Source organism: Sesamum indicum, unplaced genomic scaffold (assembly GCF_000512975.1).
Source record: "Sesamum indicum cultivar Zhongzhi No. 13 unplaced genomic scaffold, S_indicum_v1.0 scaffold00112, whole genome shotgun sequence".
In the NCBI taxonomy this organism is placed as follows: domain Eukaryota; kingdom Viridiplantae; phylum Streptophyta; class Magnoliopsida; order Lamiales; family Pedaliaceae; genus Sesamum; species Sesamum indicum.
This window is the reverse complement of record NW_011628046.1, coordinates 281414-307782: the sequence shown is the minus strand read 5'-3', so window position 1 is coordinate 307782 and position 26369 is coordinate 281414. Positions and strand designations below refer to the sequence as shown.

The 26369-nt window shown below is 34.3% G+C and overlaps 3 protein-coding genes across 6 annotated transcripts; 1 reads left to right on the top strand and 2 right to left on the bottom strand.

The window, feature by feature from the left end:
• Positions 1–4147: 4147 nt before the first annotated feature.
• Positions 4148–13171, top strand: LOC105178954 (protein ROOT PRIMORDIUM DEFECTIVE 1-like). Of its 4 annotated transcripts, XM_020699484.1 has the most exons (5): positions 4148–4504; positions 9591–10997; positions 12471–12576; positions 12698–12892; positions 13030–13171. In XM_020699484.1, exon 2 carries the CDS (start codon positions 9599–9601, stop codon positions 10799–10801), a length of 1203 nt encoding a protein of 400 aa, XP_020555143.1. In that variant the 5' UTR covers positions 4148–4504; positions 9591–9598; the 3' UTR covers positions 10802–10997; positions 12471–12576; positions 12698–12892; positions 13030–13171. The 4 variants fall into 4 exon arrangements, with proteins under 4 accessions (XP_020555143.1, XP_011100843.1, XP_020555144.1 ...); XM_011102541.2 differs by having other exon boundaries at positions 12471–12892; XM_020699485.1 differs by lacking the exon at positions 12698–12892 and having other exon boundaries at positions 13030–13158.
• Positions 12909–13509, bottom strand: LOC105178955. The gene is made up of 2 exons (XM_011102542.2): positions 13270–13509; positions 12909–13157 (listed from the first exon to the last, which is right to left on the bottom strand). Exons 1-2 carry the CDS (start codon positions 13478–13480, stop codon positions 13009–13011), a joined length of 360 nt encoding a protein of 119 aa, XP_011100844.1. The 5' UTR covers positions 13481–13509; the 3' UTR covers positions 12909–13008.
• An 11052-nt stretch (positions 13510–24561) lies between these two features.
• Positions 24562–25467, bottom strand: LOC105178964. Its single transcript, XM_011102548.1, has one exon. It carries the CDS (start codon positions 25465–25467, stop codon positions 24562–24564), a length of 906 nt encoding a protein of 301 aa, XP_011100850.1.
• Between the last annotated feature and the right edge of the window lie 902 nt (positions 25468–26369).

Below are 26369 nucleotides of genomic sequence, written 5' to 3'. Positions count from 1 at the left end.
TTAGTCTAAAAAGTTCCAAGTCGAGGACTTCGAGACTAGGCATCGAGAGTCCTATAGAGACTTGCACTAAGTATTGCATTCATTGGATAAGTGTCGTGTTTCATCGACGACAGACATGGGATATCTATGCAATTTTAGTAAATTAGTTGACAAGGTTGTTAACTGATTGACCTGACTCGTGAGAATCATCTTTTGGAAGTCTTGGAGGCTTAGTCGGTATGACTTGAATTTTCGGCTCCGATAGTACAGGATTCTTGAGGAATCATGGCAGTCGCATGCATATGATGGCTGTATCTCGGATTTGACGAGCGATGATTGTGTCTTCGATGTAGTCGTTATAAGCCTTTTCTAGTGTAGTCGGATTATGTATTCAGGACAATGGTTTTCAACAAAGAATCTGTCCCTTATCAGTATATGATGGATATATCTCCTATGCGCTCTAAGATGATTTAGACTCTCTAAGTCTATGGTCACAAATAGAAAATGGTTTCCTTTGTCGTTCAATGGAGTAAACGAATTTCAAGTACTCAGCATAGTTTCCTGGTCCAGGATGGAAACCGATGCCCAATTCCATGCCCTAAACTAAGGTCGGGAGATGGTTGATGAAAGGGCCGTACCTCTATGGAACTCGAAAGTCTAAATGTTCACGCCAATATTCACCTAGTCTCTAGTGCCGTGGACCGTTGCTAGACAGTCACCCATAGTGACGGGTGTTTTTTTATGGTTAATTAATTAAAAATAATAAATTAAATTAAATTTAATTAATTATTTATGTTGGACACAATGTCCAAGTCTAGTTCAAGGTGAATATAAAGAGTCACACACAAATCACTATGTAATTGGTGGAATTAATTTTGAATTAATTCGAGCAGAAACGAATCAATTTAATTGAATTAAATTAATTCAAGAATATATAAATATTTAGATCATTTATTTAATAATCCATTTCATGGATGGCTCAAGAATGAATTAATTGGATTAAATTAATTTTGGGCTTAACACCTTTAAATTAATTGGGTTAATTTATTTCGTTTTCCTTAATTAATTGATTGGATCAATTAATTAGAGTTTGGGCTTAGATTTATTTAATTGGATTAAATGAATCTTTAAACATAGTTGGGCTAAAATTAATTTAATTAATTATTATAATGGGCTTTGGTTGGGCTCGATTTGATTTGATTATATCAAACCCGGTGCATACTTGAAGTCCAGGCCCATTTGAGGGTAGTTGGAGCAAGCTAAGAAGAAGTTGAAACTCCTCACCATGATGAACACTATGGAGTGGTCATTTCATCATTGTTAAAAGTTATATGCATGTGTGGGTATAGTCGCCTTGGAGGGAAAACTTGGTAATAATTGAATTTTGAATTCAATTGTATTTAATATGCAAAACTATACACATCATGTATGACCAATGCCTAAGCCACGAAATTTACTCTCTTTTCTGTCCAAAAATATTCTCATCTTTGTTCTACATTGAATTGGATACAAGTTAGCACATAAAACATTCCAAAAGCACTAAAAAATAGTGTTAGTAAGGAGTTATTTTACTTCTTGTTCTTTGTTTTGTCTATCAATAGAAAAGAATTATATCTCTTCCTTAGTGTGCTGTGGACAAATTAGAGGGGTTCTAATTTAGATCCTAAAGTGAACGGAATGGGAGAGCGTAAAGGGAACCAATGCACGTTGCTGCTCAACTATAGAAACAAAAAAAAAAGTAAAGTTTGAATTTGTTTCTATGCTTTTTGTTTCATCCTCTGGCCACTTGTCTAGAATATTTATATATTGATTATTATACTTTTCACAAACACTGAATGTCCGAAAATCTCAAAGGTTGCACCCCTTTGAACCATTTTAATTATTTTTTGTTTCATGCTTCCGACGCGTTCCCTGGCCATACCGATTCTTTCAGGTATATATATGTGTATTAGTTATTTGGAATAATTAATAAATGAATGCATAATACACAAAATAATTTTCTACATCCTAACTCCACCTCTCGGCCGCCCCTCTTGATACACACTTGGTGTGTATTTTTCTCCCTAATTTTCTTCTAAAAAAGAGTTGAGGGATCCCGATTCCATTGTGGTGTGGGCGCAACTTTAGGGAGTTACTACATTGAAGCCTTGGGTGAACGAATCAAACGAAGGAGGTGCAAAATAAGAGGTAATTTTGATTTACAATTTTTGAAACTCGTTTTTATTCAACCAATAGCCCCATTAAGTTTATTATTGTTGTTTATTATTATTAACTACAACGAACGCCCGGGAACTCCAAGGGTACACCCTTTGGAACTATTGTTTTATTATGTTTCCATTTTACTATACGCATTTTTATCACCGCTTTCGCTTGCGCGTTTCCAAGCCGATCCACTCACACTTTGAGGTGCCTTTCAATTGTGTCACAAACATGATTATCATATGTATCTGTTCACTACAGTTGGAGTATTTAGCAATGATGGTGAGTTCCACGAAGAGGATCCATCCCCTGTTAGTATGTGATAAAGGTATCTCCTATGCACTTGGAGATGTATTCATGCATTTTGAATCCATGGCTACAGTCGCTCATCGAATAGGAAAAGGAGGTTCCTATGTCGAGAAACTTTGGCGTAACGCGATCTCAAGTATTAAGCATAGATGCCTAGTGCAGGATGGAAAGGCTCACCTAACTCCATGCCCTAGACTAAGGCCAGGAGGCGTTAGACAGAAGGATCTTACCCGTATGGACTCGAAAGTCTAAATGTTCACACAGTAATTTACCTAGTCTCTAGTGACATGGAACGTTGCTAGACGGCCCCCATGGTGACGGGCTTTCTTGAATAAGGGTTAATCAAGAATTATTTTAAATTGAATGTAATTATTATAAGTGTTAGACACTAGCCAGAGTCTAGTTGAAATGTGAATCTAAAGAGTCACACACAAATAATCAAAAAGAAACAAGGAATTAATTTGAAATTAATTCCTTAAGTAATTGGATTGCATACGAAGAGATCTCCATTGGGGGAAAAAAGGCCCCGGAATGGTATTAATTTGTGTTAGGCTTGTCCTTATAATTTAATAAGCTGGATCTTATTAAATAATAAGGATAATTTTAGCTTATAAATTTAATTAGATTAATTACAAGTTGAGCTCAATTAAATTAATTTTTTATTAAATTGGATTTAAATAAATATTCACTAGGCTTGTATTTTTAAGAAAAAAAATTGGCCAAGCCTAATTTTTTTGAGCCCATGAAAAATTTCATGGAAGGAAATAAATGGCTAGCAAATTGTAATTTTGGAAAGTGAAATTCTAGCCATTTTGAGAATCTCTTTATTTGGAATAAAGAGAAATATGCCTTATATATAATAGGATGTATTTATAAACATACTAATTATAAAACAAGGTATATATATATATATAAAATGTAAATATTTTGAAAAATAATTATGATCATTGTTACACAACCAAAAAAAAGAAATCCCCTCTTCCACCAAGAGAATTCAGCCGCCACTCTCTTTGTGCACTATGTTGCAATTTTCTTCTCTTCTAGCTAAGAGGACGTAAACATCCCGACTTCGGTATGGTGTGAACGAATTAGAGGGCTGCAATGTTGGAGCCTCAAGTGAAGATCAAGCGATAGTGAAAAACTTAGGTATCATTGTTCACCCTCTTTATATTCGATTTTATAGTTTTTCATCAGCCCTATGTTCGTTTATTTTATATTACATCGAACGTCTGGGAACTTCAAGGGTACACCCCTTGAATTCGTTATTTCTATGCGCTTTAATTTTTGTTATTATGTGTTTTTATTTTACCGCTTCCACTAGCACGTTTTTCGGCCATACCATGCGATCCTTCACATTGGACCCGTGCTATTTTATCACATATCACTCCTATTCATAATTCCTATTATTTTTGTTGATTAATACTTATAATTTTAAATTTAATTGAAAAAAAGTCAAGATTCAAACACAAAATTAACTCTATAACTAATATTACTTTTTGTACTTTTTTATCACAAAAAATAATAAATATCTTTGGTTATGAATAATATTATTTATTTATTAAAAAATTAATTCAAAATTAACTCTAAACTTTCCCTCCCAATTTTTAATAACACAAATTTTCATTTCCCCCTCTTTCTTTTCTTCTCTCTCTCTCTCTCTTCCCTATTCCCTCTCCCTCCCCCTCAACTTCATTTTCACCGCCTTTCTCTTCAACTCTCTTCCTTATTCTTTCTTCCCCCTCGCTACTCAGCCCCGCCTGGGCCACCCTCCTTCCTCTTCACTTTTTCTTTTTCTTCTCCTCTTCTCTCTTTCTTTTTTCTTTCTCTTCTCCTCTTTTCAGTTTGTTTCTTCCGCAGTCGTTGACCCACCACTGCCGTCAACCATTTGTCACCTCAGCCGGCTTCCTTCCTCTTCTCTTTTTCTTTTTCTTCTCTTCTCTTTTTCTTTACTCTTTCTCTTCTCCTCTTCTTCTCTTCTCTCTTTCTTTCCATCGCTGCCGTCTCTCTGCCGCCCCAGGTATTTATTTTATAGTTTTTTGTAATTTTCTTTACTTATACAGATTTTAAAATTTTATTATGTGCTTTTAGAATTTTTACACATTTTAGGTTTTTACTGTTAATATGTACTGATTTAATTAACCATTTACAAATTTTATTTTCATTACAGATTTTTTTTCTGACTCTGTCATCGTCCATGTATTTATTTTATTTTTAAAAATCTTTATAGATTATGAGTTGTTATGTATATTGAATTGCTGGTATATTAAGTTGTTTGGTAAATTGATATGTTGGTACATTGATTTTTTGGTATATTGGTAAATTGGTATGTTGGTAAATAAATGACACTGTGGCAAGCAGTAGGAGGGAGAGCAACTCCTTTACGATTGTAAGCAAATAACCCAAAGAATGGACTAGTGAGAATCAGTTTGCAAGAGTGAATCACATACTTCCACGAAACAGCAGAAGGATATGGTTTCATAGTACTTTTAGTTTCAGCTAGCAGGTAACTGAAACTAGAAGTACTACGAAAACCAAAAGCATGGGCAATGAAGATGATCAAGTTTAACAATCCTTATAATCTTACTATGGAGTTGGTCCTTAATGATGATGGAGTCCATATATTCCTAAAGATGGGAGTGATAATTCTATGATCTCTAATTTTCTCCCAGACCGATGGACTTTACAAAGCCATCTGTAAGTAGGTGAGTCGTCCCTTGAAACCTTGGTGCATAAAGGGCATTGTTCTTGCAATGCTTGTTTAGTGTGTCGAGGGCCCAAAGTGAGTTATTCAATCTAAGTCTCCACCAAAGTTTGGCTAGAATGCCTCAACAACGTCTCTCAGGTTTCTGACACCAAGGCTTCCCTCAGCAATGGGTTACCCAGTATTGATCCATTTGGTCTATTAAATTTTTTTTCTGAGAAGCGGTAGTCCCCCGAAGTATCTAGCGAAGAGTTTGACTCTCAATTTAAAACCTTTAAATAAACTAATTAAACTTAGTTAACGCTCAATTTAAAAACTTTAAGTAAACCAATTTAACTTAGTTAAGTCTCAATTTAAAACTGTAAGTAAACTAATTTAACTTAGTTAACTTTCAATTTTAAACCTTTAAGCAAACTAATTTAACTAAGTTAACTTGCAATTTAAATTCTTCAAGTAAAACTTGAAGTTCATGTAGATATGGTACCAGGAGGTAAATGTCATAGGGTTACATTATCGTCCAGCCCACCGCTTGTTCCACCATCACCTGTAGCCTGAGAGACACCATCCTCATCTCCATTTGTAGCTCCAGTGCCATCACCTTCATATATCCTCACCACCACCACCACCACCATATGTCTCAGTGCCTGAAGTTGCCTCCCATTGAATGTCATTACTCTAGAGGATATCATGTAAGATAATTTATATTATTGAATTGTTAATAAAATATTTTTAAATGAATTTAACCCAATAAGTAAGTGAAATTTCTCCAATCTTGTCATGAAAAACTCCATCTCCTAGTATTCATTGTCCTAAATCTCACAAATAGTCCTCATATTTAATTTAAAATTGACTCCCAAAAAAAAAAGAATTAACAAAACTATATTACTTATCATAATTGAAAAGAAAGAACGGAAAAAATATAGTACAAAGTTATCTTAAGAAAGTATCGGTAACAATGAAGATTCTAAAAAGGCAAGAACAAATAATCTTATACTGTCAGTTAAAAAGCAAACGAAACCCCTTTGAGGTGCGCAAGCTCAGGCTTGAATCGCCCCAGGCCGTGCCCTCATCCACCCGGTAAGTTCCTTGTGATAACGTAACCCATTTGAGGCGAATGGCAAGTGAAGCTTGCAATTGATGCTCCTCATAATTTTTATTGTTTTGGCATCTGATCCCGGTCGCTCAGCTACCTTGCGTTCTCGAAATGGTTTTCGGACCTGAGAAAAGAGGAAATCAGCCGAGTTGCAGGTCGGACCTGATCTCGATTGAGAGTGCGTGGATCTTCGGCCTGACCGTGTAGTAAATGCCCATTTTAAGGGCATATCTGTGATTTCATTGATAATTTCCTTAATCCCTATCGACATCCACAAGCTCGCAGCTTAGAATGTACTTTCTAGTCGATGTGGTGAGATTTAGCTCAAATTTGCATACTCCTAACGTAACAGCCCAATGTATCCAGTAACAAACTAGGCATATATCACCGGCTACATCACCATACAATTTAAATAATAGAAGAAAATTTTGTTAACCATGTGCGTATAGGGTATATTATTATAGGTGTACACGGATTGATTTACTCATTAAATTTCCTTATTTTTTTGACTAGCTTAGAGAATTACAGTAATTTGTACTGGATACATAGGGCTGTACTTTAGGAATAAGCAAAATTCTCCTATTGTAATTTAAAAATTATGGTCAAGACTAATATCATGGTGACATATAAATATGTGTACAAATAATTAAAAAAATGCCTAAGAAACAAAATCAGGTCAATTGACATTTAAATTTTACAACACCAGCCCCTAAAAATTGAGATATAGAATAATAACATTGGATCATAGATAATTAAGACTTCCTTATTCTTTTTTCAAAGAAAAAAAAAATTACCATCAAAATCTTTACTTGCATAAAATAATTTATAACAATAATTTTACCATCAAGAAGAGAGATAGGCGTCTCATAATAACAATTAATTTATTTTGATTAACCAACATAGAATTTTCCTCCTTAATTCTTAAGATTAATCAAAGAAATTTCTTCAGGGGTATGAAAAAATACCAAGAAAAATAAAAATAAAATCCAATTTTTTTTAAAAAAAATCAAATATTGTCATCATTTATCACTCAAATTTTGTCGACCATCAAGAAAAAATTCAAATAAAAAAGTGATAAAATGAACAATATTAATACAAAATAACAGAGCATGAAAGAAATATAAGTGTGCAAGATGATGAAAAAGAGATCAAAGGAGAAATTGCACGAGAAAAGAGTGAGGCAACATTGGGGGTTTGATAGTAGGAATTTTGTTTGGTAGATGGTGTGTAAGAATTCAAAATAATAATTTCTCCAAAATTTCGATTATCTTTTAAGGAAACTACGCAATGAACATAAATGAAAAATATCGATACGTTTCAATGTAGAAAATCTCAACGTAAAATCTAATGATTCGATTCAAAATATAGAAATATCAACACATTTTAATGTAAAAAATCTCAACATAGAATCTAATGATTCAATACGAAATACACTGCATATAATATTAAATACAAAAGCATATTCACACCGAATACAAGTACTCATGACAATCTCTCTAAAATATTTAGACACATAAAATATAGACATGTTCTAATTAAAATACCATTGTACTAGTCAAAAGTTTTAACTTTTTCAATTCTACAATAAACATAATAATTTCTCAAGAATTGTACAATAAAGCTTTGATAAAAACAAAAGAAGGTTGATGTTTGGTTGGAATGTGTTTAAGTACATGGAATCCTTCTTTGTACTTGTCACGTACTAAATGGCAATCTATTTTAAGATATTTTGTTCTCTCATGGAAGACAAGACTAGCTACAATGTAAAGGGTTGGATGATTGTCGCAAAAGAATGGAATTGGAGTAAGTACTGTAATCTATAAGTTTGCAAGAAGGTTGTATATCCATATAAGCTCACAAGTAGTTGATCCCATACTTCGATATTCTACTTCAGCGCTAGATCGAGCCACGATGGTCTGTTCTTCGTCTTCCATGATATCAAACTTTCTCCAAGGAATACACAATAACCTCTCAAGGACGTTCTAGTGTCCTGGCATGTAGCCCATTTTGCATCACAAAATGCGGTGATATTGAATTATTCTTCTGAAGGAAAATACAATCCTCTGTTCATAATCCCTTTAAGATATCTCACAAGAAAAAGTGTTGTATTCCAATGTGCCTTGCAAGGATGTTGCATGAACTCAGAAAGTTGTTGAGTGCTATAGCAAATATCAGACCTAGTGAACCTTAAGTACAATAGTCTGCCAGAAGCCTTCTATAGGATTTAGGATTTGACATTTGTTCTTCTTCAAACTGTGAGTTTAAAACCTATTGGCAGAGGGGTTGAAGTGCTTTAGCCTGCATAAGTCCTGCATTTGTCATAATTTCACTTGTATATTTTGTTTGAGTGATTGTAATTCCTTGATTAGACCTTGTAATTTCCAGACCAAGGAAGAACCTTGCTGGTCCAAGGTCCTTAATAGTGAAAAGCCTGTCTAGGTATTAAATGCACTAAAGTAAAAGACTTTCTAAAGGCAATTGAAGATCAATATGTGTGTTTTGATAAAACTTTGATTAACTATTATTTGTATAAAAATTCCATGCATGTATTTTGTTGAAGGTCCATGCACTAGAATTCCATGCATGTATTTTGTTGGTTTCGTTAAAAAGGGTTAAAGTCTTTTATTTTATGGATATATGTTTTTAGCCTAGATTTATTTATGTATTTCGTCCCACCTTTTATATGACTTAACTCGTTTTTAGGATTGAATGAGAAGGAAGAAAGAACATGTTAGTTTTGCCAAAACACACCAAACATTGAGTTTTTATTAATAGTAACACTATTGATTTTAGTAATTAAAAGACTTTTCTTGAAGGTCCCATTTCTAATTTATTTACTTTAATTATAAAGTTTCATTTGATTAACTATTATTTGTATAAAAATTAATTTCTCTATTAAAACTATTTCATTAAAAATTTAAATGCATATGTTTCTTATTATCTATACTAATTATAAAAAGAAAGCATCTTTCGTGTCTAGAATGAAAGTTCTTTTAGGTATTTTATAAAATTTAGCCTTCGCTTTTGCATAATTTGTTTCTATATTTCTTTCTACAAAGTGAAATCTATAATTTGTGGAGGGCAAAAATAGAAATTCAATATAATAGTGGTAGTTCTCACATTATCTAATTATTTACGTGTCGAGAATAATTTGGTATCATGATTTATTAATAGGTTAATATTTGACTTCTAAGAGAGTATTATAATATATTTATATATAATCATAATACATAAAATTTTATTTATTTATGAAGGCATAGGGTTATTTTTGTCCATAAAGAAACAACACTGAAATTTGAACCCCTGCAGGCTGTGCTATGGCGGCCCACATCTTCAAGAAAATCCGCCCGGCCGGCGCCACCGCCGTCCTCCGCCGCACTAAAACCACCTCAGCCCAATATGTGGACTCAAGATTCCGGGACCCTACATTCGAAAAGTTGATGGAGAAATACAAAAATCTGCTAAAAGTCATATCCATACAAGACCTCATCCTCGCCTCAAACTCCACTCCACCTTCCGTCTCCCTCGACTTTCTCCACCGCGTCTCCCAGAGGCTCCACCTGAACCGCGGCCCCGCCACCTTCCTCCGCAAGTATCCCCACATATTCCACATTTTCAATCACCCCGTCAAGCTCCAACCCTTCTGCACCCTCACCCCGGCCGCCCTCAAAATCGTCCGCCAAGAATCCATGGCTATAGATAACTCGCTGCCACTTGTAGTAACCCGATTGGTCAAGCTTCTATCGATGTCCGTCTCCAAGAAGTTGCCGCTTCGAGCCATTTTCAAGGTCTGGAGAGAATTGGGGCTGCCAGATAACTTCGAGGACTATGTTATTTCAAGCAATTCTGACATTTTCTTGCTTCAAGATGGAAATGAACCCAATACTCATTTTTTGGTGCTCAATGATGGTGAAGCATTTAAGGATTGTTTGATTCCTGCTGTTGAGAATTGGAGGATCGTGGAGTGTTGTAAGGAGGATTGCAGTGTGGATAGGACCGACCTAAGGAATAGCTTTAAGCAGGGGTTTCCACCGGGGATGCGAGTAAAGAAGAATTTCAAGGCGAAAGTTAAGGAATGGCAGAGATTGCCATATGTTGGACCGTATGAGGAGCTGGGGGTGGAGGAAATGAGGAGGACTAAGAGTAGGATGATGAGAATGGAGAAAAGGGCAGTTGGGATTGTCCATGAGTTTTTGAGCTTGACTGTGGAGAAGATGGTGGAGGTGGAGAAGATTAGTCATTTTAGGAAGTGGTTTGGAATTGATTTGAATGTGAGGGATTTGTTCTTGGACCATCCAGGGATGTTTTATCTGTCAACCAAAGGAAAGAAGCACACAGTGTTTTTGAGGGAGGCATATGAGAGAGGATGCTTGATCGAGTCAAATCCGATTTATGAGGCTCGGAGGAAGCTTCTTGATCTTGTTCTTCTGGGCTGTCGTGGGTTGGGAAGAGGTGATGATAACTCCAATAGTGTGGATCAGAGTGAAGAAAATGAAGTGGAAGAGATGTACAAAGATTGAAGTGTATTGTCGGGTTAAACTCTTCCTCACTGTGGCGTTGCAAAGTTGGGAGGTAGAATTAAGTTGAGGTTCGCTGATCTTAGCTGGAAAGTACATTATGCACAATGCAACATGTATTGGAATGAATGCTTCTGGTGTTGTTTGCTGGTTATGAATCATCCGTAGCTTAAACATTCAAGTGGAGAGTTCACACAAGGTAACTATGTCTCTACTTCATTACGTCACCTCCATATTGTTGGGATATATGACATTGATTATATGCTTGTTTGCTTGCTTAGATGATTGATGTTGTCGCTAGAAATTGCACAGACGGAATAGCATATGATGACAAGAGATGAAGACTTGAAAATTGACAAATTAAGTTATTCGAAACTCAGAAGAAAAGATTTTGTCTTCATTTTGTAAGTGCTTGAGTGGCTTGATGATGTAGTCAAATATTCGTGTTTTCTTTGTACACAAGAGGACATATTCATGTTTTCCTTGATGTGAATAAATTTGCATTTTGATACACTTATATTTCTTCCTCTGGACCTAATCTTTTAGGCAAATGGATATACATTGAAGTGATGAGTAAAGGACTTAATTTCTTTAATTACGCAAAGTAGTAACAGAGTTATAGTAGATTAAGTTGTTCAATGTGATAAGCTTTTCTCAAGACTGTTTCTTTACTTCAATGCTCTTTCTTCTCATGGTTTATAATTTGCTAAAATTGAGTGGTTCACATAGCTTGAGCTGCATATCCCTTGTATGCCACATTTGGATTATTTCTGATCTTTTGGCCGTCACAAGATCTTGTAGTTTAGGATCAGTAAAGTGTCTATATAATACTGGGAGTTTTGATTTAAAATTGAAGTCACTTCAGATCAGTCCTCATGTCTTTCACCTTGCCTCATGCTTTGGCTTCAAAGTTGCAAGTGTTATCATGGCAAACAGTTAAAGTATAGTATCATCCAATGAGAGGCAAAATCAGTTCAAAGCTTTTGGCTGCCAGAACAGAGCTCCGCTTCGACAAGCGTTCACCAATGAATCCCTAATCTATTCTATATCTGAAACCGTAAATTAGATAACAGTTAAAAACTGATCAGCAACATGTTGTGTATAATGTGTTCTAAAGTTCATAACTTCTGGAAGTTTGTATGATGTAAAATAAAATAAGGGCGATATGCTATGAGTGTATGAGGGCCCTGGCTACGTGATATTTGTTGTGAGTGACAAATACTGCGGTGTAGCATCAGAACATGGATATCATAACTCGTAATGATAGCTAGGCTGTAGATGATATGTGCTAATTTGATTCATTTAGATCAAGAAACTGTTTCGAGTTACCACTAATTTGTTCTCATTGGCATAAAAGTGCCCCTTTTGTTTGTTGATGTCCGTCAGACTTTTTATGATGCTATTCGTTTTCCGTCAATTACTATCTGATGCTTTTACGTTGTTTTTGTATCTTTTGCATTAAAAATTTTAGCTGTTTATGCTTTTGTAACCTGCGTCTAAGTTTGCATTTGGGGAGGGAGAATTAGACGAGCCTCACAGTGGTGAGTGCCTGTGCAAGAGCAAATCCAGGGCACTCAGTTATCTATGCTTCAGTTGAAAATCATACTAATTTTCTCCAACATCTTTGGAGTTGATCCTCTCACCAGGCATGCTTTATTTTTTACATTTGCAGGTATTTGTGACAGCACAACAGTTTACTGTTCTATCAGTCACGTCTTTGAAGTTTGGAGCTATGAGAATGAATGCCAAGCAAGAAGCAAGAATGGGAGAAACAAGCAGTGAGCCAAAATTACCTTGTCGATTCATGCCGGAAAATTTTATCACTGATCAATCATGCAACTTTTAAATACTATCAGTGATTGATTAGTTTAAAATAGACATGCCGTCTTCAATTTATAGGGCGCGTATATTTGGCCGGATCCAGAGCTGTCCTGATTCCACATGGAACCTGTTCCGTCCTGGTTGTAGTTGGACCTGAAACCTGTCCCGTCCCACCTCAAACTCATTCTTGCCCCGCTACTATTGTCCCACCGCAAACTCATTCTCGTCCCGCTACTATTCCGGGCTCCTCCGCAGGACACATGATATCTAATTGTATTGGTTTCATTTGTCATTTCTACTTTTAAATGCAAAAAATTGAAGGCGTCGTCAAACACTTTTTTTTTTTTTTTCTTTGGTTACAGTAGAGATCAATTGCCATATTACAACTACTAACATAAGCTGGTTTTCAGGTGTTGAATTTTATGAAGACATTGCTGCGCCCTCTCCAGTACTGCATCAGTCCTGCGCCTCCTCCTCTTCATCATTCCACCGCCGCTACCGTCGCTGTTCCTCTTCAGCTTCCTGCTCGATGAAGACTCTGTTCATTCAATAGTTAAATTAAAATTATAAAGACGTGAAGGGAAAATCTGCAAAAGAAAGGAGAGTATGGGGAGAAGAGACGGAGAAATTAGGAGGGTGGTGGTGGTGACCTTGAGTGGCGGTGGAGATGGCAGCGTTGTTGTGGGAGTGATGATGAAGGTCACAGATGAACGCTCTGAGCTCAAGCTTTAGAGTGTGGAAGTTGTTGGGGTGCTGCATTTCCAGGATTTCCAGTTCTTCCTTTGCTCCTTCTATCACTCCCTTTCTGCTTATTCCCCATGCTGCTGCCATACTACTGCCCCATTCAATTCCTGAATCCATTTCCCTCCAATCTGCCCTCCCCCCCTCTCTATATATAGGATTAAAGGTAATAGGCCTCTGATAAAATTGGGATAATTACATCCCTTTCTCCTAAAATTTGGCGTTACACGAGCATTCTCTGTGGTTTAAAAAATTATATTTAGTATTTGTGAATTTTGCTTCCATCTAACAGATAAATTCCTCCGTCAATCGAAATTCACTGAATTTACTCATATTAACCAAAAAATTGGATTATATAGGAGATTTAAATGTAAATTATTTTTGATATAGCATTTACTTCTTAAAGTAATAAGTGTAATAGTTAGCCTCCTATAATTAAATTCTAGACATTTTTTCATTTATATTATATATGTATTTGTAGTTATAAGGATTATTTCTTAACATTATGTATTTTACATTTAAATTTTTTTCTTAATTAAAAAGTAATTTCTTAATAAAATAAAATATAATTAGTAAGTTAAAAATTATTAAAATTTACAAACTCAAATCTAAGTAATGAATGAGTATAATAAGTATGCAAAAACCTTCATGTAAAATACATTATGAATTTGGTAATAAAATTATATTATTAACTATTTAAATTTTTAGATAAAATTAAGTAATCACATATCTAATTTTTAGATATATTTTCTTTGAAAAGTATGAATATATATACATATATATTTTTAAAAGAAGTGTTTAAATTTTGGTTAAGTATTTATATTGTCAATTTTTTTTAAAAGTATATATGAGGTTTTGGGGATATTATATTTCTTGTGTATCTAATATATATCAATTTATTATTTTTATTTTTAATTTAAATTCTTCAATTATTAAACAAATAATTAAAAAATAATTTATTGATGATTTAAGTGCAAAATACTAAATATATTGAGAATAATACAATTATTTAACTAGTTTCATCCATCATTTTCTACTTTAATTTTAGTAATTAACTATAGTGAAAAATCATATATATTTCTTTTCGTGTTAGTCCAATCAAACAATTTAAGAGGGAAAAGTATTATATTCATTAATTTATAAGGATAAATGTTACCGACAATAATTGAGAAGATAAAATGTATTTAATCCTTTTCTAAAATGATGGTATGACCTACCGATGTGGGAAGTAGTGATTTTTAAAAAAAAAATCAAAATTATGGAGTCATAATAAAATAATACTTGCATTTTGTTTATATAAAAATAATAATAAGTAAAAATTCTCCCTGAATCATAATAAAAAAGGACAATGTTATTTCAAAAGTTTCCCTCCAAAAAAAAAAAAAGAATATGGCCTTTTACATTAGGGGATCACAACCTTTTTCTTTAAAATTTTAGGGGGTTTATTGCTTTTTTTGTTTTCATTAAAAAGATTATCAAAGAATATAAACATCAATTTTTTTTGGCATTTAACTCTTCATAAATAATATAGGACAAATAACAACTACCTTCCTGACATTTGACATAGTTATAAGTTATTTATTATTATTTAAGAAATTATAAATATTTTTTAATCTTAACGTCTGTCTAATAATAAATTTATTGTTTTAACTCCCATGATTTCATCCAATTTTTGTAGTGAACTCAGGAAAATAACTTTTTATTAGGAATTATAATTTTTTATATATTTTGTAAAATTCTTTAAAATATTTTTATGAACTAATATTTTCTTAATTTTATTTTTTTTATCTTTTCCATATATATTTTTTAAAAAAGTTCCACAATAATAAGATAATAATATTCATTTCATAATTTAAAAGCGATGTAATTATTTTTTATTTAAAAGAAGTATTTATAATAAAAAAACAGCAAAAAGGGAATAGAATGGGAGTAGAGAGGTTTGTTTATTAAGTGTAGTTTGAAAAGTTTGATTTGTTGCTATCTTTTCAGTCTCCCAAAGCACTTTGGAAGTGACAGCAGAGTTGGAGCATTTGTTGCTATTCCTGGGGCCTGTCAGCCATTTATGACACATATGTTGGAGTGGGAAACAATTGACAGCAAAAGACCAAACCCCAGATTTAGAATCAGATTTGAAGCATCGTAAATTTTCAAAGTCATAATTACATTTCTCTTTTCTAGAATTTGATGCGATTACACATTGATTAAAGGTGATTTAAAAAAATTATATATAATATTTTTGAAATTTGTATTTATTTAACAAATAAATATTTAATTAATTAAAATTAATTGAATTTGTTAAATACTAACAAAATTTTTTTTAATAAAAATTAATATGTATCCTTGATTAAATGTTTTGATCTGGTCCGGAAGATCGCACTGTTCGAATCATCAATTGGGCCACAAAACAGACCAGTTGAAACCAGAAATCGAAGGAGGAAAAAAACTATTTTTTTAAAAATAAAAATTGGTTAACTTAGTGGTTCAACTAGTGAACCATATGATCCGGTACTGGGTTGATTGAATGTGAAGAGTCAATAATCAAGTACAAATACATGATAAAATCTTTAATTTCTCTTCTAAATTGTGTATTATTTATAGTGATTGCAACGGGGCGGGTTTGCCTGGATCCTAGATCCGCCTTGCTTCCTTAACCCCGAACCCATACCCAGCCAAAATCCCCAATCCGCCCAGCAAATCCACCATGTTTTGTCCAATTTAAATTTTTATTTTTTAATTAAATAATATTAATTTAAATTGAGTAATTTAACATAGTTTTTTTTTAATCTAAAATGAATTATATAATACAAAGAATACATTTAACTAAATATTAGTTTAGATGTTCAATATAAAATTAATAGTACAAGACAAAGTATACACTCAACTAAGTTTTTATTTTTTTATCAAGCAATATCATTTTAAATTTAGTAATTTAATATAGATTTTGATTTAAAATGAATTATATAATACAAAAAATACAATTAATTATTTTTTTTATTATTTCAATAACTAATATCATTTTAGATTTAGGTACGTACTTTAACATAATTTTTTTATACAATGAATTATATAATATAAACAAAACAAAATTCATCTAATTTTTTTAATTTCTCAATAAGTAATATAATACAAATGATACATTTAAATAATTTTTTCTATTAGTAATACTGTGACACCCCGTTCGAAGACATATGATATAATCAATATTTTATAACCTCAAACAAATAAATACTTCATCAAAACTTAATATAATATTATTCACTATAACATATGAAAAAGACAAAAGTGGTGTTTCTAGCTATTACAATACTTAAGATACCAAATCAGTCATAGTTTAATATTCTTGTAAATATGTAGCTAGAACTCCTGATTCAAATTGATATTGTTGATCCAACTACAAATCTGACAACCAGCTTAAGCTCTAGCTGGATGAGTCACTGCAAATTATATCCTGAAAAGTACGTGGCAAAAAATGAGTTTTCAACTCAGTAAATACAGCTAATTAGTCTGTACAATAAAGGACCAATATCATGCGATGACACCATCACAAAGTACTCAATGCCCATAGCCATGCAAAACTAATACGAGAATTGAACCTCAACTACGATATAATATTTGATGTTATCGTTTATTTTTTTAGGGCCCTGTTTAACCAAATTGGGGTGCATCACTCAATGGCCTTTGCAAGCTATCATCATCTCAACCACAATACTTTTTTTGTTTTTTTCCGATATCACACAACACATAGCTCGTATAATACCTCATCATCACTGATACCACAGAACATACAACTCGTATGATATTCCATCATGACTCATATCACACAGCACACAGCTCGTATGATATGTCACATTATCTCCACTGATCAATGACAGCACACAGCTCGTCATTAATCATATTATCATGAGCCATTGCAGTATGCCCCCTCCAAGTTAGGTAAGCAGTCTTTTATTCCAATTCACACATCAACATCATTAACTTCACCATTCAATTCCATTTAATAATTATTTCCTCGTCAAGAACTTTCTCATTTGATTTCATTCGGCAATCAATTATAATATCACATAATTATTCATTTGACTTCTGTACAACAACACCATCGGTAAACACACAATAACAATTTCACAAATCTCTAGGTAATTCAGACCAATAGTCAACATCCACGATCAAGTATATAAACAATCTAATATATTTTATTCATATAAACATAATTAACTATACTTACCTCAAAGTTCAAGCTGTCACTCTAATAGAGGGAGCAACTCAACCCTCTTCTTTATCCTCAGGTTCTATAGTAGATTATTGTATATATAATCAATACATTGTAAATATCGTAAATTTTGAATACAATATTATATAATATTTTTCCACCAATCTTTTTATATTCTATTTATATCAAAATTCAACTATTCGTTCCACTTTTTTTTTAAATAACTAGACTTTCTAAGTTTTTCAAGTATATATTTAATTAATCTATTTGTTCACCAGAGTTCGTTTTATCAAACCCATCATATGTTTATAATTAATGCTCTCAATAAAATTTCTAACTTAAATTATTATAAAAGTCTCATATTTTCTTCCGATAGCCGTAATATTGCTTAAATATACTTTTTGAGTATTTCTATGATTTTTCTATCAATTTCTCATTACTATATAATTTAGTTAAATACCAATACATATAATTACACATTTGGTTAATAGGCCCGATAAAATTGAGTAAATTAACTATGGTAACGATTAAATCTAATAAATCTAGTAATTCAATTAACCAACTATAACCTTTTGAAATCAAATGTGATATTGTATTGGGTGAATACTATATTTGGTCCCTTAAGTTTTCATTTTTAATCACTTTAATCCCTCAACTTCATTTCTTGACTTTAACATCCTTAAACTTTACCTTTTGTCTTCATTTGTCCCTCTAATAATTTTTCGGCGAAAACCTGACTGAGTTTTGACTCTTTGAACGATAAAATGGTCAATAAGTTTAATTTTATCATTTTAGTCCCTTAAGTTTGTAAAATTATCAAATTAATTCTTTTTTATATGAAAAAAAGTAACTTTTTTACATTGTTTTATACCCTTATGCAGGAATTATCTTATGTGAATAATGAAAACTTTGAACTCTTGTGATATAATAATAATATATTGCTTAACTTAAAATAAACAATCTCTTTTTTAGTAGTTAAAAAAAATCAAAATTATGACTATATTTCATAAAATTTATCTCATATGAAAATATAATAAGAAACACCTAAGTCAATAATTTTTTTATGTTGAGAGTTCAAGATTAATCTAAAAAATTAAACCTTAATAATATGTACTAAATGTCTGGATTTCCGAACAAAAAGTTGGTAGAATATACTTTATAACTAGATTTTTTGGTGGATTTCATATATATTTTAAGAGGTTTTCCAAATACATACTCACATTTTATAGAAAAAGATCTATAAAAACCTCTTATAATGAATCTTATATATATTTGAAATCCACCAAATAATCTAATTAAAAGTACATTCCATCAAGTTTTTCTTCAAAATCGTAGCTGTTAATATTTAATAACATTGTTAAGATTTAATTTTATTAGACCTAGATTTATAAATCGACTTAAATTTTTTTATTATATTTTTAGATTAGATAAGTTTTATAAAATTTATTTATAATTTTTAAATTTTTGGTTACTTTTGAAAGTGAAAAAAAGAGAGACTATTTTATTTTGTGTTAAACAATACGTTAACATTATGTTCACAATGTTTTTATTTTACATATAAGATATACATCATATTCACCATATAAAAGTATAACAAAATAATTTTCTTTTTACTTAATGAAATTTATATTTACCGAAAAAAAATAGTTTTCTTTCTAAAAAAGAACTAATTTGATAATTTTATAAATTTAAAGGACTAAAATGATAAAATCAAACTTAAATTGATCATTTTACCTTCCAAAAAGTCAAACTCCAACCACATTATTCCCAAAAAATAGTTAGAGGGACCAAACTGAGACAAAAATAAAAATTTAGGGATGGTAAAGTCAGAAAATGAACTTGAGGGACTAAAGTGATTTTAAACGAAAATTAAATATTTGGTCTATTAATTCAACACTAATTTACATAGTCAAACTCATAAAGTATTTTGATTAAATATGGCATCCATCAATATAAACTATATTTAATAAATGAACTAATAAATAATATAATAATATAAATTAAAATCTAAATTTGTATGTGATCGGGCTCGAAATCGTTGATCGCAGTTTAGGGTCGGTGCCTACGTTTCGCTCCCGATCCCTGGGATACTGTGGATGAAAGAAAACGTTATCTAGTCGGGTAACAACCCGACGAAGATACTCCAACGCTCAAGTTAGTAAAGCCACTCGTAGAAAATATCAGATACGGAAATGTCAATGTTTCTCTCTATGAATGTGTAGCTAAGAAAATTACCTTTGAAAAAGAGCTTTTCTTCTTCTTATACTAAATGCAACCTATACACTGACGAGCGCCACGTGTCCCCCACGACCTCAACCTGTCCTTTCCACACGAGTGTGCATTTCCTCCATTTATACCCCATGATTACATGTAATGTGCTAAAAGTCCGGGATTATGGCCATTAATTATGCCACTAAATATTTACTCACTATAGAATCATGCACAAACATTCGGTCAAACCCCTTGGGTGTATAAAGTCATTTTTGCCCTTCTCCTGGGGGATATATTTGTCTTTTTCTAAATTTCCGTCATCAGTATGTGATTGTGATTTGTGTGTGAGTTTAATGTGAAGATTAGAATTGGTTAGAAGCTGAAGCACGCCATATTGTTAATTTTCAGCATTTCAAATTTAATTACTCTCTCCAAAGTCCATTTCAAACATTCCTTGAGTTTTAGTTTCTGTTGAGAGTTGGCTGCGGATTTTGAGTTCATCTCCAAGACTTTGCGTTATGCCTTATAATATTTTGGACATTTTCATAATTATTGAAGCTTGAGTTTAAGAAAGATGGGTTTTACTCTAATTATCAGATAATTTGCAAAAAATTATTTTTGGGTTAATAACTTCTCATCAAATTTAAATAATTAAACTTAATGCATAAATTAGAATTTAATTATATCACTCATAATTTAAGGTATAATTCGATAACTGTTTCATATTTACAAAATGTTATTGTGCATTGCATTTTTAATTTTTCCCTATTTATGTAGGTGAAAGATGAAAAGTGAGTACATCTATAAATTGAATCGTTTTGTGAAAATAAAGATTTAATTTATAAACTTTTTTTTTTTTTTCACTTTAGTTCCTAGAACTCAATTATTTTCACTTGGTATGACTTTTTTGTAAGAGCGATTATTTTAAATAAAATATTTTGTTCCAATTGTTAGTGGTATGTGTTCAACTTTTTGATCAATTCAAAAAATATGAATAATTATGGTATTGTATTCAATGAAATTATGTGCACAAGTACTGTGTGCTGCTGTTGTTAGTCTTATTAGTTGAAGGGCATTTTTAACTTTACAAAAAATTAGTGTGGCGGTGACATAACCATCATTTGTGAGTATGAAACCACTTTCTTTTTTCTATTAATATAGATTAATGGTGAGGCAATGGGGTGGCTGCCACCCCTCTTACTCTTTATTTATTTATTTTTTTCTTAAATTTTAAATCCTTTCAGAAATTCTCATTGCGTCATATTTAACTTCTTAATTAATATAATTTGCTCTCAAATATTATAATGAGCTTCAATTTACTCCGTTCAAATTTTAATATATCTGCTGACATTTTCTTTTAGAAGTAGATTTTTGAGGTGTCTGTATGTTGAAGGGTAGGTCTACATGCTATATTCAGGCAGGTCGAGCCATTATGCAGTTTTCTCCTCTTTGTTAGTTAGAATACAAATCGTATTTCGCTTGTATAAAGAGAACGTAAGCATGGAGATTACTTGTAACGGACTACTTGTGGTGTTTGATGTGCATATATGATGTTATAGGTTGATTATGTCCGTTATGACGTTGGGGTTACGTATGCATATGTATTAGATTATTATGTGCATTTATATATATAAACATAGGGATTACCATAAGTATGACATTTAGGGTAGATATTGCCTTGTAGCGAAGGGGGTGCTACTAATTGATTTATAATTAAATTTAAATTTTTTAATAATTATCATTTAATCTCTCAATTATGTATAAAATCCTATAAACGTCACAAATACTAAATATCATTATAAAATTAGGCAATTTAGCATAATTTTTTTATTTAAAATAAATTATATAAAGAAATAATACATCCAACTATTTTATTTTTTGGTATTTTATATAGAGTTGGATATATGCAAAATTATTTAAAAAAATTATCTATAATATTATAATTTTCTATTAATAATGTAATATGTACGAATAAATAAATAAATAATAAAAAACATTAAAAAGTTAGATTAGGGGATGGGTCAGGTACAAAATTCATAATCCATCGACCCGGCAGGTTCCTATATTTTATGACCCGAACACGGTCCGAACACGATAATATCAGTACCAAACCCGCCCAATTCGGGGCGGGTTAGGGTCGGGATCTCAGAAAATCATGTTCGATTGCCATTCCTAATTGTTTATATTAAGTACCATAATTTTTTTATATTATTTTTGAAAAATGATAATAGATTATTTATGAAAATGTGCAATTTATGCTAAATTGGGAGAGTTTCTATTAAGTATAACTATTTTATGTTATTTCAAATTATAGAATCATAATTTTTCTTCTCAATTCAGCTATTTTATTTCTGTTGATTATTTATGATAATTTAGTGTATCAAATTTTTTGTTATACTTGACATTATGTAGTATTATTTCTTGTATTTTATCTTTATTAGTTTATTTTTAAATTTATTTTATTATATTATATATCCTATTGAACGATTAATGTCAAAGAAAAATAGTGAAAATTGAAAAACAAATAAATTGTTAAGTATATTAATATTGTTTATTATTTAATATTTTTAAACTAATAATTATTTATGTCATAAATATGACGTCATTGGTCTGACCATGGTTGACTCAACGGTTGAATCAGTAACCTATAACTCACTTAATACGTTTTTTTGGGTGAAATGTAAGTTTTCATTCATCCAGTAATATTTACAGTGTACTCCGGGCATACCCGGAGCAATACAAAAAACCCACGCTAAAATTTAAAGAGCAATTAAACCGTGTGTGAAAAGTGTCAAAAGGAGCCTATACACTGTGATCTTGACTGAAATAATAAGCCCCTCGGGACTGGGTTTTGCGCCCTCAAAGATGACTTCATTGCGATGCCTCCAAAGGGTGTAGACCGTGCATGCCAAAGCTAGGTGTCGTGCTTTGTTATGAACGGAGGAGCCAGTTTTCTCCTTCTTGAGCCACTTCACCGCACTGTGCAGGGTGGACATACATCGGTTAATCCCAAGTCATTTTCGGATATGTGACCAAACGAAGTTGCTGAACGGACACTCATGGAAAAGGTGCTTAGCCGATTCTTTGGTGTTGATGCAAAGTGAACACAAATTCTCATCATGGAAGAACCCAAGTCTGTCCCTTGTTGCTAACCTGCCGCGCAGGCCAAGCCACATAATAAATGAGTACTTCGGTGGGATGAAAGCCTTCCAGATAGATGCTTTCCAAGGCTGTTTCGTAAGTTTCGGCCTGAAGTACTCATATGCTTTCGACGTTCGGAGACCCTTAGTGGTAGCCCATCCTGTCATATGTTCAATTGCTGCCTCCTGCGACCCAAAAGCAGTTGAAGGAGTGGGGAATCCCCCTTCTTCGGTTGCCAGTCCCAAATCGAGGCACGTCTAAGGTAGACACCGTTGACCCACTGCACCCACAACGTGTCTGCCTTGCGGTGGATGTTCTATAGGATGCATGCAAGGAGCGCAACGTTCCATGATTGAATGTGCCTAATACTGAGACCGCCTTCTTCCTTGGGATGACAAATTTCCTCCTAAGCGACTAGTGCCCTCCTAGAGTTCCATAGAAAATTCCTACAAAGTCGGTGAATTTTCTCAATGACCGCCGCTGGAAGAGGGAAAACTTGGAGCCAAAAGCACTCCACGCCCTGAATAACCGAACGGATAAGTTCCAATCAGCCTGCATAAGATAAGGATTTGGACTTCCACTTTGAAATGCAATTGGCAATTTGATCCACAAGCTGTGAGTAGTTGTTGACTGAAAGCTTATCTGCGCTAGTAGAATGCCAAGGTACCGGATCGGCATCTCACCTCTCGTTAGCTTGTAGGAGTGAGAATCTTGTCTAGCTCCTCATTCCGGACTCCCATTGTAAAAATGCATGACTTGGAGGTATTGACGGAGAGGCTGGATGCGTCCCTAAACTCTTGCAGGCATTCCATCAAGACGTGGATAGATGGAAGGTCTCCTCGAGAGAAAAGCATCAGGTCGTCGACAAAGAGGAGGTGCATGATTTTTAACTTCTCGCATTTTGGGTGATAATTGAAGTCTGAGCTGGAAGTCTTCCTCTTGACCAGTCGAGAGAGGTATTCCATGCTAAGAAGGAAGAGGGCCGGCGACATCGGGTCTCCTTGCCTTAAGCCTTTCTTCCCCAAAAAAAACCTGTGGAGGGAACCATTCAAAGCCACTGAAAAGGAAGAAGTGCAAACGCATTCCATAATCCAAGATATAAACCATTGGGGGAAACCATACCCGCGGAGTACTCGGGAGAGAAATGTCCATGAGACCGAATCAAATGCCTTACGAAGGTTGATGTTGATAGTACATCGAGGTGAAATCGGTTTCCTCGAGTACTGCTGTACCATTTCTTGGGCCAAGAAAATGTTGTCTGTGATATTGCATCCTCCAACAAATGTAGCTTGGCAGCGGTCTATTAAGTGCTCCAATGCGGGGGCGAGCCGGTCTGAGATAATTTTCGTGATGGCCTTGTAGATGACGTTGCAGCACGAAATCGGCCGGTAGTCTGCAACAGAGGTGGAATGCTCTGATTTGGGCACGAGGGCAATGATGGCATGGTTGAGTTGCCGTAGCATCTGTCCACTCCTAAAGAAATCCAAGACGGCCTTGCATCCTTGATCGCCCACCACATTCCATGCTTTGTTGAAAAGCATGATGAATAACCATCTGGGCCGGGTGCCTTGTTGTCGCTAATATTGAAGATGGCTTCCTTGACCTCCAGTGCCGTGACTTCCCTGCAAAGTTCCACGGTATGCTAGGAGGAGAGTTTGGGGCCCCAATCGAACACATTGTCATCGACTGGGATGGTGTGAGCCTCGGTGCCCAAAAGTGATGTGTAGTAACCAACGAACTCTTGGGCAATATCCTCGGCAACAGTGATAATACTCCCATCAACTCTAGTGACTGCCGTGATGGAGTTTCTACTAGCGTTCCTTTTCACCATATCGTGGAAGAATTTGGTATTTCGGTCCCCCTCTTTGAGGTGGTGGATTTGGGCTTTCTGGTAGAAGAAGTGCCGTTCGGCCTCAACAAGAAAAACGACCTTCCTCCTGAGATCTCCCAAAGAGTCCCGAAGCGCTACATCTCCCGGATTGCTTTCAAGCTGGTTCTGAGCATCTTGCAGGGCAAGGTCAGCCTCTTTGGCCCTAGTGGAGATGTGGCTGTAGTGTTGTGTATTGAAAGCTTTCAGTGCGCCATTGAGTGATTTCAGTCTCTTACAAAGGCTGAATTGTGGCGTTTCCTCCACATTCAAGTTCCATCGTTGTTCAACAGTAGTAAAAAGGCCTGGATGGCCTGCCCACATATTGAAAAAGCGGAACAGTTTTGGCTTAGTGGGACAATGATCGAAGATAGTGACAATACCTGAGGAGTGGTCTGATAGGCATCCCGGTGGGTTGAAGTGGGCGCCACAATGTAAACTGGTCTCGAGGCATTCGTTGTTGTAGAGGACCCGATCAAGTTTGCAGCACACCGGGTTGCTGTCCTTGTTGGAATACCATATGTAATAGCAGCCCGTTGTGGGGGCGTCAAGCAATCCAAGCGCTACACAGCAGTCCACGAAATCCTTGAGTTCATACGAAGTCGGGGCCACTCCAAGCTGTTTCTCCTCGGGAGATTTCACATAGTTGAAATCACCCATAATGAGCCATGGCATGCTCATCGTCTGTCCCAAATCTGTAAGTTTCTCCCACATACTCCTTCGATTGACAACTGAATATAAGCCATATGTAAATGAGATATAGAAGGAGAGTTGAGAAGACTTATTCGTGGCACGACAGTGGATCACTTGGGGAGAGATATCCTTTGGTTGAATGTCAATGACTATTGGGCTCCAAACACAAGGATGCGTCCACCGACAATGGTGTCAAATTTGTTGATTTGGCACCGTCCCGGGAATGAGCAACTAAGGATCTTCGGAATCATAGATGCTGCAAGCTTTGTCTCCAAAATGCCTAAGAGGCAAAGCTCATTATTCTTGATGAGGTGGGCTACCTCATTGTGTTTGAGAGGCCGGTCCCCCTCACGTTCCAAAAACCAACCTTCATAAGGATAGAGGAGGGGACTCCCCTCCACACCGGTTCTTCGGTTTTCTAGCCTCCAATGTAAAATCAGCTGTCTTAGCCCCTGGCATTTCATGCTGTGTGGATGTCGGGGAATCAGGGTTTGATGATGAGCTTGTTGAATCTGCCGGTGAGGGCACCTCATTCGTCCTAAGTTTGATTGGCTGCGATGCCTTCGAAACCGGCGGGGGTACCTAAGCTGCGGTGCCTTCGAAGATGGCTGTCCCTTTTTCACCTTGCCGATCGGTGGAGAAGTCGACCGATGCACTTCTGATGTCGGTTTCACGGTCTTAATGGCCTTGCCCTTGTTTCTCCTTTGCACCATCGTCCATTCGGCAGGCTTAGGCTTGTTTGGCTGTCGGCTTAACAGATGTAGCAACGGGAGCGGCTGCGGCAGGAATGACATGTTGTTGAGGGCCTTGGCAGGCCTCATGCAAGTGCCCAAACTTGTTGCAAGCAGTGCAGAACTTGGGCGTGAACTCGTACACGACCAGCTGCTTAC